The 16572-nt window shown below is 37.5% G+C and overlaps 1 protein-coding gene across 1 annotated transcript; it reads left to right on the top strand.

Annotated features, from left to right (window-relative positions):
* The first annotated feature begins 1228 nt into the window (after window positions 1-1228).
* Window positions 1229-3441, top strand: LOC105055069 (pathogenesis-related thaumatin-like protein 3.5). Its single transcript, XM_010936775.4, has 3 exons — window positions 1229-1520; window positions 1626-2331; window positions 2960-3441. Exons 1-3 carry the CDS (start codon window positions 1238-1240, stop codon window positions 3129-3131), a joined length of 1161 nt encoding a protein of 386 aa, XP_010935077.2. The 5' UTR covers window positions 1229-1237; the 3' UTR covers window positions 3132-3441.
* Window positions 3442-16572: the final 13131 nt, after the last annotated feature.

Raw genomic sequence — 16572 nt, 5'->3', positions numbered from 1 at the left:
ATAATTAACCACCTCTTAGATCTAATATAGTTAATAGTTCTTTAACTTTTATGTTTGGTTTAGTTCAATAAAAGGCAGAAAGGGGGAGGGGGGTATGGAAAACGATGGAAATGCCGGGCCATGGAATTTTGGGATGTTGGGTGATTTCAATTCTTTCTCCAAATCTTGCAATGGTAAGAGTCCCGTGTATTAAGCTGCTCTGTTCTACTTAATAATTTATAATTATTATTATATATCCAAATTTTTAAACTTATTATAATTATGATTATATGTTTAAAAAAATTTGACCTTCTTGTTCGTAATCTTGCATGCTATGTTTTGCTTCTAGTCTTATGAATGATTCATGAAAAAAAAAAAAATTTGAATTATGTAAACTAAATAAGTTAGATACTAATTTATTTTACTAATCTAATTATAAAAAAATTAGGGTTAAAATTTTTGAAGAATCCAACTTGGCCCAATCCATCTATAAACACAATTTTTCTTAGGACAAAAACATCAATAACTCCATCACATGTAACTAGGGTGTGGGTGTGGCCTGGTCAAATTGGAGACCAAGCCCAATCAGTCCCCACCCGTGGGGTTCTTTCCTTCTTGATTCAGGACACCCATAGGCCAGTTCAAAAGACCTTATCCTCCATGGACTAGGACTCCTCCCATCCATATACTATGCCCCCTTAATTCCCCCTCCTGATGTACTTGGACCTCCCTCCTCCATGATTCTTAAGCCAATGAGATCCAAACATGGCTCCCTAATTATTGTACAACGACATGCTCTACAGAATAGATTAAAAGTATCATTCAAAAATTTAAAAAATAAAAAAAATTATTAAAAAAAAATAAATTTTGTAAAGAAAAAAATTTATATTTTAAAAAAATTTAAACCATACAAAAAAGCTTTGCCATGCATCAAAGAAGATATTTTTAATTTTCTCTATTCTCATACCTCCCATATTCTTTCGTACCGTTCCATCATCTTCTTGTTAAATAGAGCATCGGGAGTTTGGCTCCTACCTTAACTTCAAAAATCAAAAATTAAAAATTTATCTTAATACAAACTCTAATAATTTTTATAAAAAAATAATTAAATAAAATAATATTAAAAATAAAAATTTGAAATCATTAAAATTAATAATTAATTAAAAATTAAAATCCTAATTTGGTTAGGATTGGGGAATGAATCTTCCTAACTCTTTCCACGTGTAGCAGGACTCGAACCCCACCGCTATTTAAGTCCATGCCCGGCCTCAGGCAGGCCATTCTCCCAGAGTTCACCCTTCTCTTCCGCGTGGTCTCCTGCTTTTGGCCCCCAAGTTTTAGAACGTTACCTGCTCGTCTTCTGCGGGTCCTCTGTTCTCCCCACCCGCTTCCCAACCCCTCTCTTCTCTATTGCAATCACCAAACCAAACAATATTTTCCCCTCAAAAGAATCTCACCAAACGCCTCTCCTCCTGCAATGCCCATCACCTCTCCTTCTCCCCTCTCCCTTCTCCCCCTTCTCTTCCTCTCCTTCGTTTCAGGTAATAAAACCAAAACTCTCGCGTCCCCTGCTCTCCACCACTCTGTTTCCCCTGTTTCTAAGTTCCTAAAGCTCCTGTCTTTATATTGTTGTTCCTGTTTTCTAGGCGTTGCGTCGACGACGTTCACCGTGACCAACAACTGCGCTTACACGGTGTGGCCCGGCATCCTCGCGAGCGGCGGCTCGTCGCCGCTGTCCTCCACCGGCTTCGCGCTGTCTCCGGGTGAGTCCCACTCCCTCGAGGCCCCTTCTTCCCCCTGGTCCGGCCGCCTCTGGGCCCGCACTCTCTGCTCCGCCGACCCCTCCTCCGGCCACTTCTCCTGCGCCACCGGCGACTGCGGCTCCGGCACCGTCGAGTGCTCCGGCAGCGGCGCCGCCCCACCCGCCACCCTTGCGGAGTTCACCCTCTGCGGCGCCGGCGGGCTCGACTTCTTCGACGTCAGCCTCGTCGACGGCTACAACCTCCCAATCCTCGTAGCCCCCCAGACCTCGGGGTCCACCGCCGGCAAGTGCGGGCCCACCGGGTGCCTAGTGGACCTCAACGGGCTGTGCCCGTCCGATCTTAAGGTAACGGTCAATGGCGAGGGCGTGGCGTGCCGGAGCGCGTGCGAGGCGTTCGGATCGCCGAGGTATTGCTGCAGCGGCGATTTCGGGAGCCCCAGCACGTGCGGGCCGACGTCGTACTCCCAGTTCTTCAAGAATGCGTGCCCCCGGGCGTACAGCTACGCCTACGACGACGCCACCTCCACCTTCACCTGCGCCACCGCCACAACCCCCGGCTATATCATCACCTTTTGCCCCAGCACCACCAGGTACCGTCTCAACTACCAACCCATTCGATTAATTAATTCCTTTTTATTTATTCGTTAATTATCGGTTGGTTAGAGCTTAATTAGGGTGGTGCAGACCAGTAGATTGCGTGCTGGCGAGCCTTTTTGGGGCCAATTGTCATGGTCTTTTTATATAACGTTTCCTTTCTTCCTTTCCTTTCTTTTAATAATAAAGGAATCAGGCGTTATAGCCTAGATGGAGATCAGGTCAGCGAATCTATCAATAATGAGTAACCGATGTGAATTTAATACATTGGTGACTGGTGAACTCGTCATCTAGACGCGGCAACGGCTTCTTTTTAGCTGGACGAAGAGTCGGATTGGCGCATCCCAATATTGTCAACCTTCTGTCATAAAGATACACGAATGAACAATTAAGACCATCCATGTGTTGCTGAATAGCCTGTGATATGGCTGTCATGAATCCATCCATATATTGTTCGATGCTAATAAATGGTCCACAAACAAGTTATTTAACTAGATGATTGGAATTTAGGGGCTTCATCTTCTCTGTCTGGTTTTAATTTTTGGTCTAAAATTGGAGTCTAAGACGAGGACTGAATCATGAAGCTAGGAGACTCACTAAGGAAGGATTTATTTCTTATTGCAGCCTGAAGTCGGCTGGGAATCCGGCGGCGGCGGGCGTGCCGCTGATCAACGACACGATGCTGTTCATGGGCGGTGCGAAGGTGGTTAGCCATGCCGCGCCGACGGCGACGTGCCCACCATCCTTCTCGCTGCTTGTTTTGGTGCTGTGTTGGCCTTTGCTACGGCTTATTTAGAGCTCTTTCACTCAATTGGCGAGCCCCTCCATGTGCCTTCCTTCATCCGAGATCCACACCACTGCCGACTTCTTTGTTCGTGGATAGAGGAGGGGAAAAAACAAGTACATGTTTCATAGAGAAACGTTGCAGATTCTTAAGAGTTGAGGACTGATAGCTCTGTTTTTCCCTTTTTCTTTTCTTTTTTTTTTTGTTACACCCTTTTGGGCAGATTCACCCTCTTGGTATTTCCCAACAGACAGTACATTGGACCTCGGACAGATAAAAGAGAGGGTAGCTTTAATTTATTCAAAGCAGGTTTGGTGGTTTATAGTACTGTGTACAGGGCAGTTCTGCCACGTCTTGTCGGATTCTCCCAGAAGTGAACGTTGGAACTTTTTAAATTTGTTTCTTCTTCTAGGATTATAACGGATGAGCCATGTAAACAGCTGAATTTGACGGCTGGTCCAGGCTTTTCTGTTGCAGTTTACTTGCGCCTCTCTGGGCTTTTAAATATTTGAATAAATTGGATTGCTTTCATCAAAAAGAATTTTTAAAAAAATAGGGTTGCGCTTGTGATTGATTGCTTAATTGTCCAGGTTAGTTGAAATTCTGCACCCGTGATCTGCGATGATTGGAAATTGTTGAGTATTAGTGTTTGATAGTTTGGCATCATATGAATTAAGGCCTCTTTCATGCATATGATGTGTACGCTACCTACCGGCATTTCCATCACCACCGAGATCATCGGTGGGTCTTGAATTTTGTAAAATTTCTTTTGTAACACTTAGATATTGCTGCAGTATATGGCGTGAGGTAGCTTACGTGGCAGAGTCAGATTGCACCTTTAAACGCAAAAGAATGGTTGATCATTTTTCACCATTGGATTGCATTCTATAATTTTTACGCAGATCTCAAAATAACCATTGTGCAATCCAACAATAAATTTGTGCCAAGAAAGATGAATCTTTATTTTGCACAAAAGATACAACTTCTATCCTACGTGGAGACCTGCATTAGGATCTAGTCCAGTGCTTTATGCTATTATGCTAGTCACCAATTTCTACCAGGTTAGGGGTGTACTTTGAAGGATTCACCTTTCTTCTTTTGCACAAATAATGCAATCCCTATCCCATATGGAGACCTGCATCATGATGTTACTTATAGCAATCCAATGAGGTCTGGGGTACATCTTTGAAGGATTCACCTTCCTTCACTCGAATCCACATGAAGGAATGTGAATCCTTCTTTCGCACTAAAGATACAACCCTAATCCATTGCTACCAATTTGTGGATCTTCCGGGCTGGTAAATCCTCACCACATCACCTACTTGGCCCGAAGTAAGGTGCAGAGATGGTGTTGGGTCGAACATTCTTCTACCAGTCACAAGACTCAGCTTCTATAAAATGGAAAAATGAGCATCTAACTGATGATGATCCATGGATTTGACTAGTGAGTAATGGGATTGGCAATTGTGTTCCTCAAGTCATGGAAGGAAGACTTGTTCATGAGTAACCCATGGTATATATGATCCAGTGGGCATTGGGTGTATAAGAGTAATGATATGACACTCTAATTTGGAGCATGCCCATCCGCCCAAATTAGTGCTCAAGTAATGTGCTCAAGAAGGAAGGACCATGTGCCCATTTAAAAGCCGCCCACATAGCCAAAATTTCATTAGAGGATTGTAGATTATGTACAGATATGTCTATAGCTTTATTTTGATTGCAGTGTTGCTTGACAACAAAATCTCCCAGCAATTTGCTTCAAACGGTTCTAAAGGTTATGGATATTGGAGTACCGCAATGAACACAAGGAAATAACAAATAAAATTTTTATTGCAAGATCGAATGAAACAGCTCATCCGAGTGATCGAAAAGTTTCAATATGCTTTTATCTTGCCATCCATGCTGTGGTTGCAATTATTTTGCCATTAACTACCACTAAATGATCGAAAAATTTTTAACATCAGTATTATCAAGAAGAAAATAATTTTTGAGTTAGATAATCTATGATGCTCTAAGATCTCAACCTTCCAATAGTGAAAGAATACGTGAAGAGCTGAGATGATAGAAATTTTCAGAGACACGTAATGGAGAATTGAGCATCAAATTCAACTAAATAATATAAGATTTCTAAATTGGACACTCAAGGATGCCCCATGCCAGAAATAATTGCTCAAAAAACAATCAAGTTCACATGGCTTGCACTTATACTCAAACTGAGTATAAAAAGACACGTGGTCAGACGTATAAAGAAAAAAAAAAAATAGACAAGATCCTTCAAATGCGATCCATTGCAAAGGAACAAACTTATTCTCCTTGTGATCCCTTTATTAAATATTTAACTTCCTTTTTGTAAGTTGGTAGTTGTGCCTAGGCAAGCGATTGAACTGTCTCATTAATTTACATAATTATTATTTTTTAATATATATTTAATATTTATATATATATATATTTAAAATTTTATATAATAAAAATATTTTTATTTTTTGAAAAAAATTATGACATTTTATAGCGGTCATAATATGACCTAAAATATCATAATATTTGAGGAATATTTTTATCCAATTACTTTTCAATGCACATTTAATGTCTGCAGATCAATTTTTCGTTTGAAAATTTTGAATGATGAAAATATTCCTGTTCTTTAGAAAAAAAATTATAACATCCTGTGCATATTATGGACAGAAGATGTTATAATATGGACATAGAATGTCATAATTTTTTCAAAAGCCAGAAACATTTTCGTCATACAAAATTTTTAAACAAAAAAATTGACCTACAAGCATTAAATACGTGTTAGAAAGTGATGACTACGTGAACCAATCAAATGAGATGGTGCATTCTATATCGGATTTTCTATACTGCTCATGGTGCACAAAAAATTTCACCATTAATTGTTAATGATACTTCCCAGACTGGCTTGTGTCATGTAACACATGCTCGCAGGACCCAAATATATGTAGCAATTCCAGTCTATATGTGTAGTCAATTATTGATGAAAACAAACATAGTCAAATGCCAGACAAGTTTCTCCATCTAAAGCTCACGTATGTCAAATGTCAAGGCATCCAATGGGCCAATCGAACGGGAATTTTGTCAAGCAAAATGTTGCCTTAACCACCCAAGCTCCAACCATAGACCTGGTAAGTACCGTGAGAACATGATTAGATTTAGAGATCCAAGATCCCATGTTAAACAACAACAAATGTTGGAAGTGGTCTAGACTTTAATTTTGATCTAAATATTACCACAGGGTGAATGTTAAAATTGTTAAAAGGTAACTCAATTTTTGATAGGATTCACCAAAATCAAGAAGGGAATGACTAAATATGAAATTGCTGCATTAGCTCACCGAATTCCATCAGAATTCTATGAACATGATAATTTCCAAGTTCTAACATCTTGGTTGCGCTAGACAGTCACATACATAGATGACGAGGTCAAATGAGTAGAGAAGCTAACACATTGGCTGTGTAAAGAATTACAATGACTTACATTGTGTTAGACTCCTAGCATTTACTTATTATAGATATGGACGAGGCAACTTATGTTAATTTTTGTTGCAAGCAACCATATTTTCTCGATAATATGATAAGACAACATCTAACACTCTGTCCTCCAACATTATTTTCGATATGTTACGAGAGTAAATTGGGAAGTAAATACATGGCTCATAGGAGCATTTCCGAGAATTATAAAGACTAAATCGCTTATTAGAAATTAACCATCGCATTTTCTCTTACAGAAAAGGTGTTATCCTTATCCATTGCAGGACTTAAGTCATATGTTATGACTAGTGCAAATGTTGAACATATAATAAATAGTAGCCCAGCGTGACAAGTCTTAATTTGAGGCAGACTGATGAACCAACCCTACTTTATTAAGGCCTACAGAGAAGAACGCCTCAGATGAGGCTTTTTTTTTTCCTCCTTGTCTTCATTTTTAAAAGCAACTATCTTGTATTGATCTTAAGCCCATGTACCACCCTCCCAAGAGTCAGTTCCAAGTATAAGTCTGCAATGACGCATCAGCTAACATTGAGGGTCTATTCTGGACCTTCTGATGCCACACAGCAGCTTTGTATGGCTTCAAACCATAATTAACCCAGAGGTGTGCTCATTTTATGTTGATGAGTGAATCTTATAAATGTAGAAGGTTTTATAAGCTGGCATTATGACCAGAGAGTGCAATTGCTGACTAAATTGCAAATGCATTAATTGGAAGTCAATATCCAATCTCTTTGCAGAGATGGATTTGCGTATGCTGACCATTCTCTTCCATAAAGATGATTGTGCTTCTCATTTTGGAGGGACACTTGCTTGGTACTTGAGGCCTTCATGACTTGGACTTTGTCAAAACAAGAACAGATTAGTAAAGACTAATTAGAGCCCTATCTGGCTTTAGGACAATATAAAGAGAGCTGGGAATCTAAATGCGTTATTTTGAAACTTATAGAATATGAGTTGGTTGGTGTGTTGAAAGAAATTAATGTACCATTCACATGGCCTACGCTGATTAGAGTTTTCTTGCACACACCAAGGGCTATAAAATGAACCTCTCTGTGGTCGCCATCCGTAGTTAATTATTCAGTCAACGCAGAAACTGAGTTTATAAATCTTCTACAAAAGATAGTACAATTTGAATAATTTTTATCATAAAATTTAAACTCAAACAGGCCAACCCAAAAAAACTAGAGTAATTTCCTCAATTTTGGAACTTACAAGTCGGAATTAGATCTGATTATTAGTGTGGCATAACCTAATGATGCTGGGGTTCGGGTTGTATCTTATGCATGAATGAACGATTGATCTTCCTTCGCAATGTTAATAACTGAATTATGCCTCATGCAGATCTCAAAGCACTCCAATAACTATATTCATTTACCTGCATAGATGTCGAAGCTAAGCATCTACCACACGATCCAATGGTGGATTTGTGCAAAGGAAGGTGGGTCCTTCTTTTGCGTGTGAAAGGTACAATCCTTCCACACGATGCCATTACATATTTACATTTCCCACATTTGGTCTTCTTCATGTGGGCCTAATATGGGCCTTCTGTAGCTGGGCTCAGGCAGACTCTTGGCCCAGTCCATTAGAGCTCAAATCTCACGTGGCGTTAGCCAAGCAGTGCAACAGTGGGATGGTGCAGCTAGCGATACTGCTTCTCGTCCTGCATGATCCCATCTACACCCCCGTGGCCACCACCTTATGGACCGACCAACTTGTGGACATGATGGTCCCAAAACTGGAGCAACTCAGTCTGATCGATGGAAGTTTAATTTACTTAAATTAGAAGTATAGCAGTTTGTGAAGAGGAGGGACCATATGAAGCAGTATAACAACGTGACAAAAAGGTGATTTGCATAAATTGAGACCATGGACAATAAGATCGCGTAGTCAAAACTAAAGCAATTAACACCACCGTCAGAAAGGTTGCTACCTGACAGAAGCAAAACTATTAGCAATCCAACTTTATATCCTGATAATTTGTCATCTTAGCCATGAAGTTGTACCCTCTTACTTTAATCATCACCTTTTTATCCAACCACCATCAAACTACTTTGAGGTCAATCTATACTTGTTTTTGCCCCGAGGGGATCCAATCGTCAGGCGCTCGTACGTTCGGTAAGGAAAGAAAAAGATGGGGACGTTGATCCATCTTTATATATTGGTCTATCACCACCTCTATATTGTTTAGAAAGTAGATAAGTTATAAGGGAGCAAGGAGGAGGGGAACCATCGATCTCTCTTTTGCTTTAGTTTTTGCACTGCATGGGCTTTCCAAGTCAGTATTACAACGTAGTGGGGAATGACAGGAAGCTTTTGAAAAGAAGGAAGGAAAGGAATGGTGAGCCAGAGACAGCCAAGCAAGCTTCAACACTTATCCATTTCATTCAGCTTTACACGACATCCATATGTTGAACAGGTTGCTGCATTGATTTATTGCTTACGTAGAAGGAATCATGGGATTAAATTCGATATGGAATGTGGTATATCCTTCTTGAGAGAATGAGATATTACGGTGAAACAAGACCCTTAGCCCAGTGAAGCAACTAGCTCGGTCCCTCTCATGGACATCAGTCAGAGGTTCTTTTGTACGTAGATGGTCAGTACATGCTTCACGGATGACCTCTCTTTGGAGACTCACAGGTCGAGGGGCATATAGGATAACTATACTGACCGTTTGAGTGATTAATTAGATATATAGAAGTTAGCATCAACGGCTGTCAATTAATTATTTATAAGTTTTCCTTTACATTCTTGATTCAACCATTGTGCAATGCACGTTATACCGTAAGCCATTTGAATTTGAGGATATTTTCATGACGGATAGGCAAGATTTTAATACCAAAAAAATAAAAATAAAAAGACAGGGATTTTAAGTGGTTTGGTAAGGCACTTAATTGGTATGCATCCATTAACCTAATGGTCTAAAAATAATCAATTGAAAATATAATTCAATATAATGGCAGTCGTTACTGCAAGTTTTTGGCCTCATATCTGATTCTGATATTTCAGACAAAAGATTTAGTTTATGGTTTTTTGTTAGTTGAAAGTAGAATATTATCTTGAATCAAGCATTTTATTATATGTATCAAAATACACTATTGGTCAAATAGTGAACCTACAAAAATCAGCCAATGGATTATAGTACAAGTAAGAATAGATCAATATTATATAAAAGAAGTTGAGAATAATGTGTAATTCAAATATATATATTCGACATTTGTAAGGATCTACGTACACTTTGCAATGAGTAAAAGTCCAAGAAGCTTCACAATTGAATAATCAAATTTATATTCTCCATTTATGGAACTAAACTTTCCTTGGAAAGCTTGGAAACAAGATACATTTATATTCTTCACATGAATCTTGAATTCCAACATTAGATTTTAGATTATTTGTAATCCATTTGATCATATGCTTATCTCACTTAACCTAGGAAGTCAGGCCAAGCATTATGTAATCATGCATGCTCTCTAGTTAGTGTGTGACACAAATTACTTGGCATCGCATATGCATGAAATTTATATACGAACATCATACAATACCCCCAGCAGAAAACAACTAATACATAAACTAGTGTTAGACATACACCCAATTAACATTTATTAGTTATAGAATTTTGATTCATGCAGCTTATTTGTTGATTTATTTGATTTTTTCTAAATTTAAAGACGATAGTGAGATTAAAAATGGTATAGATGAATCATCAAAATTGATGTGGACTATTCTTATCATTACGAATATATAAAATAATCATCAAACTTGATGTGAATCACTTTCGTCATTATAAAGATTCAAAATAAATCATGTTGACCACTATAAGTAGAAATAGATAGAATTTAAAAATCTGATAGATCAAAAAGACGAATCATCTGCTAAATTTCTGAAGATCATATATTGATCATACGACGTCCGATCGAAATGATCAATTATATTTTTATAAATTTTTTATCATTTTTTTTCTTTTCAAAATATTCAAACCTAATAGATTGAATAAAATCTTCCCTCCTTTCCGACCAAATCAAAATCTTCCAATGTTAGACACTAGTATGAAAGGGAGAATCCAATTCCATGCAGCATGATGGGTGGCAATGGCAGTGCAGCGCAGGCATCGGACGTTGCTTTTAGAAGGTCAGCGGCATGCGGGTCCCACATTAACGTCCGACGTGTTCCCACCATTTCTTTCTTTGATGGGCCTGCGTGTCAACCTCCCTCCCACGTCACCTCATCCTCTTTCTAATGTGGACATGACGAGAAAAGCGATAGCAACTATATGCCGCTACGTTTACCCCACTCATACGAAAAAAAAAATTGACGGCAAGGATGATACCACATGTGTCACAAATCAATAAAAATTTTTATATTTTATTAATTTTTATGAATAATATTTATATTATCTTTTTATATTTCATTGATTTTTAATTTTTTATTAATTTATAATAAATATAGCATAATATCACCACTGCAACCAATATTTTCTCATTCACATGCATTGTATTCTAAAAAGTTTGAGATGTCGGTAAAAATCTTCTATCAAAAAAAAGATTATGACTATAATTAATATAATAAATTCAATTCAATTTTAAAATTATTAATTATAATTAATATTTAAAAAATTATGGAAAAAATGATCAGAAAAAAATGTCAGTCTATATGTTGATATCACATGAATTTTATAAATCCTATTGATTTTGTAATAGAGGATGCGAATCAAGATATAAAATGAGATAGAAACCTTAATCCCAGCCAATTAGCTCAAACTCAATTCATTATTTACAATCGAAGTTGCACAAAAAACTATATCCACACATACAGAAATTATTGTTAAAATCAATACCACATAAGTAAGATTTTTATTTATAACCATTGGCATGCCCCATGTGAGAAGAGGCATAATCAAGAACATAATTCAGCTATACCAGAAAAGGAGATCATAATCCAGATGGATGAAACTCGCTACAAAACAAAGCACATTTCTGGTTTGCAAACATTCAAAAAAGAAATGAAAGTTTTGAGGAAAATATTAAAGTTTTGTTTTTCTCTTCCTAAGAAATTCGGACCTTCTGAATACTTATAAATATATATCTAATCCAATCTGATTCTGATGTTTATCTAGTTCTGATTTCTATAAAATTTTAGACTGAGCCATCTAAACGGCCGAAATAAAACTTTCAAACTATTCAACACTAGAAATAATCAAGAATGGAGGGTGAGTGTTGCTGGTCCCCAGCTACGTGAAATTTGCTGCTGTTTTACCCAAAGGAGATCTGAAATTTTTCTTGACATGATTCTTCGTGCTAGCCTACGATTCAACTGGTCCAGTTTCAAAAGAATCAACGGTTTTCAAAGAAAAAATAAAATAAAATAAAATCAACGGCCACTTGCCCTGTTGCCCACCACGCCCCTAGTTCTGGCCATGGTCTTCGGACGCTCCAACCACCTCTGACGTTTCATCAGTGGGTCCTTAAAATAGTGCCACCTGTACGAGTGACCAGCAGTTGAGTCCCACGGAGCTTTTGCGGTCGGTTGTAAACGATGCTTTTGTTGAGATTCATTGCCGGTGCGTTAGGTTACATTTTTTTTATTTTTAATTTTTAATTTTTAAAAAATATTTTTTTTATTTTTGTTATTTAATAAAAATAAAAAAAATAAAAAATATGTTTGACAACTACGTTGATATAAAGTAAAAAAAGTAATATTTGAAGATGGCAAGTGAACAGCTCGATGAGGGAGAAAGATCCCGGAAGAGAAGAAAAAAAGAAATGAGAAGGTGACGAGCTTGACGATGGAGAAGGATTTGGACTTTGTATTTTTTAATTTTACATTTTAGATGTGCCAAAGTAAAAAAGGTAGAAAAATAAATTTTGAAAAATAAAAAAAATTTATTTGACATGTAAAGTAATTATTTTGATTTTTTTATTTTTATATTTTACTTTTTATAGTATTATCAAATATTATTTTTTGATTTTTATTTTTTAAAAATTAAAAAATAAAAAGTTATTTTTTTAATGACTAATCAAATGCACTCTGAATGTAACGGAGAAAGCGACAAAAAGTTAGAGATTTGGAGAGAATTTTTTTGTGTGTGAAATATTTTTTGAAGACTTCTCTGTTAAACGAAATCCAACTCTTTATTTTAATTTTTTTTAATAAACTTTTTTTTTATTTTTTTTTTATTATTTTTATCTAATTTAACTGGTATTTATTCTGATCCTTGGATTGATACATTTCATCTACTCTAAATAGTATTGCCATTCTATAGCTTTTCTATTTGATAAGTATTATTTTCAAGATTTATCAGCTCAAATCAAGCATGCATCTCACTTAAACTAGTTTACCATAAATTTCTTCTCTACCTAATAACATATTAAGGCGATAGGACAGTCGCATAATCCAATAAGGTAAGGGAGCAAAGTCCTCGATGCTTGAAGATTCATGCAAATCCCGAGGATGCAGTTATCATTAGGTCAAGTACTATTACATGTTCATAGGTTTTCTCATTAAGGAAACAAATGCATCTTTTTTTTATTTTTTTAACGACAAGTGTGAGGATAGATGACTGAGTAGTATGATCTAGCATACAAAACCTAATGACCATCTAATTTGCATTTGTGCTAATTTGGCTAGCAACTATCATCAACTTGTTTTGATCAAGACCTCCATAAACTTAAAAATGAAATTACGGCCACTCATCCAACCTCCCCAATGTGTGCCTAGATGAAAAGGGAAAAGGAAAGGGGCAGTATAGATACGTTGCATGATAAAAACAAGGAGTGCAATAGTCCTAGCCGAAGAAAAAGATCTTTCAGATTTCATCAAATCTAAAATGAAATAATTTAAAAAAAAATTATTCTACATTTATTTTAGATCTAAGTCTCTAGATCCAATCTTCATATCTGATATTAAGTCTAAAATAAATCTAAAAGGATGAGGAAACAAGTAATACCTCAAGAGTAATCTGATTATCCTGTAGATGATCTCAGCACAGTCCGAGATTCTGATGTAGCCACGGAAGCACCTGGCCTCTATCAGTATCCACTCAGACAAGACCTGGAACGTCTTCTCCTCGCGAATCTACACTCCAAAAATCATATTTCTATCTGATCTGAAAGTGCTTCAGAACTCCTTCTAAAGTTGGAGCAGCAGCCTGTCGAAGATGTCCTGCAGCCTTCTGTTCCAGGCGTCACCACTCTTGGACCTTTGCCAGATGGATGTCCAACTCTTTGGACGTGAAGAAAGGAGAGAGGAGAGTAGGGAGGATGTGAAGAGAGGAGAGGATTCTCGTTTTGGCTGGGTATTGAGCAGAAACCTTTTAAACCCTAGGCGCAGACAGGGATTTTATAGACCCTGTATGCTGCGCAGTGCCACATAATTCGACCAATCAAAAAATTCCAATAAATTCTAAAAAAATTTTGATTGGTGGAGTGATGTCATCTGATCACATCAAATAAGAACTCCCACTCTCTCTCCTATGTTGGCACCAACTTTAGATAAGCACAAGCAAGGTGGCACCAAAGAGTCCATGTTAATCAGGACTCTTTCATTCTTATCCATTTGGGGCGTCCACTTTAATCCAATTGGGCTCATGCCATAATCTGATTATGGCACCCAATTTGATGTGGTTTAGGCATGTGGACACTCCATAAATATCCTCCAATGAGCTCTCTTCAGTTTAAGATCCATATGTCAATATTTGACAGATGTCCTAAAATGAAATTGGCAGGTGACAGAAATTAGCAGGTGCTTGTCTTAAATTCATCTCATAAATTAAGACAAAACTTTTTTGAGCTGGACAAGCTTCATTTAGACTGAAAAAAAATTTTTCAAGATTCTCTGGATGAGTCAAATCATATTTGGCTCAGTAGAGACAGAAAAGATTATACGAGGAGAAAGTTAGGCTCAATCGAGTGCTAGCACGATTTTCTTGAACCTATTTGGATCTTATCCAAATCAATTGGGTTAGCCCAATTGATGACATCCAGATCCTAACCCTTATTTGTGTGACCCAGTTAGATTCAATTCTGTATGGTAATGAGATATGTCATGATCTCATCATCAACATCATCGAAACTCCTTTCGATGGACCAGAACTCTTCTGATTCAGACAATTAGAATGATCGATCATCAAGATCATTCTAATTGCTCCCAAAATCCACTAGTGATATCTAGCAGTATATGATGGCAACCCATCAGAACTGAAGTCGAACCTCTTGGTGCAGCTACCTGTGTGATTGAGTTCTTCTATCATGAGTCCCGACTGAATTAGGGTTAAAGTGAACTCGTCAAACCCAATATCAGTCATATGAATCAATCGATCGATCTGAGTCCGATGTGAAACTCCAATGAAAAAAAAAATTTTCCATTATTTCACTCTACCATGGCCATGAGCTTAAGGACTCGATCCTTCGATCATCATAGGACTACTCCTCTCATCTACCGAGGTTGATAGATCCCATCTTGGTGCGACCTAGTTTCTACAATGAATATGCTACAGCCAACATATACCTCAGGGTTCCGAATGGCTAGGAGACTGAGTTATGGTATAGTCAAACTATAACACACTTAAGGTGAACTGTCGATGCACCTCAGGTCAAAGAACTAGACACACAACTGTAGCATCGAGCTAGTCATCGATGAGAAGGTAGACTTCCTTATGATTGCTCGATATGGTCACGCTCAGTACTCTCGTTCTCAACGAATACCTGTACTCTCGTTTCGATGTCTCCACACCGTAGACTCAAGACACATATACCCTAAGGAAGCGATCGTATACCAACCTTCCGGATCGATCACCATCCTCATGATGATCCTATGGTCAGGAGCTGTTTATAAGTTAGTTATGTAAATTCATGCCTTAAATTTTTAATTCTTGAAAATATGAATTGGCATTCCTACTAACTCAAAGGATGTATCACAGACACAATATGCATAATGTGATAGAAGAATAACCCATTTATTGATTTATAGTCAAAATTATAAATTTGTCCTTAAATTTGTACATGAATGTGTCAGCCAATCTGGCATCTAGGACACACATCTAACACTAGCAACTATAGGAATAAGTGCATGCGTGTAGCTTAGATTGCGTATGGATTTTTTTTCCATACACTTGGGTCAGCATGGCTCTTCAACACACAATGGATAGAATTAGAGACATTCATCAAAAAAAGAATATTAGTAGAGACAGAGACTAGTGATTATGCAAATGGTTGGTACGATATATGAGGAAATTGCACTAGTTTGGGAGCTGCATATTTGTGTGCAATTGAACATGCTGCGAAATGGAAACAAGAACAAAATATTACTTGTATAGAATAATGTGCTCTAACAATAAACTCTAGGAAACTAAATTGTGATTTGATTTAATATGTGCAATTCTTAATTTATAATGACTCGAGATCAATCCACGATCATCAATGATCAAGCTAAACTTGTGGTAGCTGAAAGCCTGAAATCAGTAAAAATTAAATTTAAAAAAAAAAAAAAAAACATTAACCATCTGGTCTATAAAATTATGGGACTTAGGTCTAACGCTAATGCAAGGCGATGTGCAAATATACTAACCTGCCACTGCTATATTCTAGACGGTGCAGGTGATTAACGTGTCTATATCTGATTCATCATCATCTTTATGTGAACCCTTTTTGGCAGCTTTCTCCAGATGATTAATAGAAACAAGTTATGAGCTTGACGTCTGTCTTGGCTAGAAGCAATGAACTATCGGAACGACAAGCGAGACCTTGGAATGAACTTCTCTTGACGTGTCCACCTCTGCGCCAACACGGATCTCTGTGGGTAAAGAGCACAGGTATACAAACCAACTAATGCCTACAAATCGCATTTTGGTCCCATCCTTCCCCTCCAAAATCAGTTGGTCTTCGTCTTCCACACGTCTTCTCTCACCACGTTTGCATCTGGCCTTTGAGGGCCACTCGCTTTTCTTTTTTTTT

This window comes from Elaeis guineensis, chromosome 12 (assembly GCF_000442705.2).
Source record: "Elaeis guineensis isolate ETL-2024a chromosome 12, EG11, whole genome shotgun sequence".
Taxonomy (NCBI): Eukaryota; Viridiplantae; Streptophyta; class Magnoliopsida; order Arecales; family Arecaceae; genus Elaeis; species Elaeis guineensis.
Note: the sequence above shows the minus strand (reverse complement) of the source record. Positions and strands in the feature narration are given on the sequence as shown.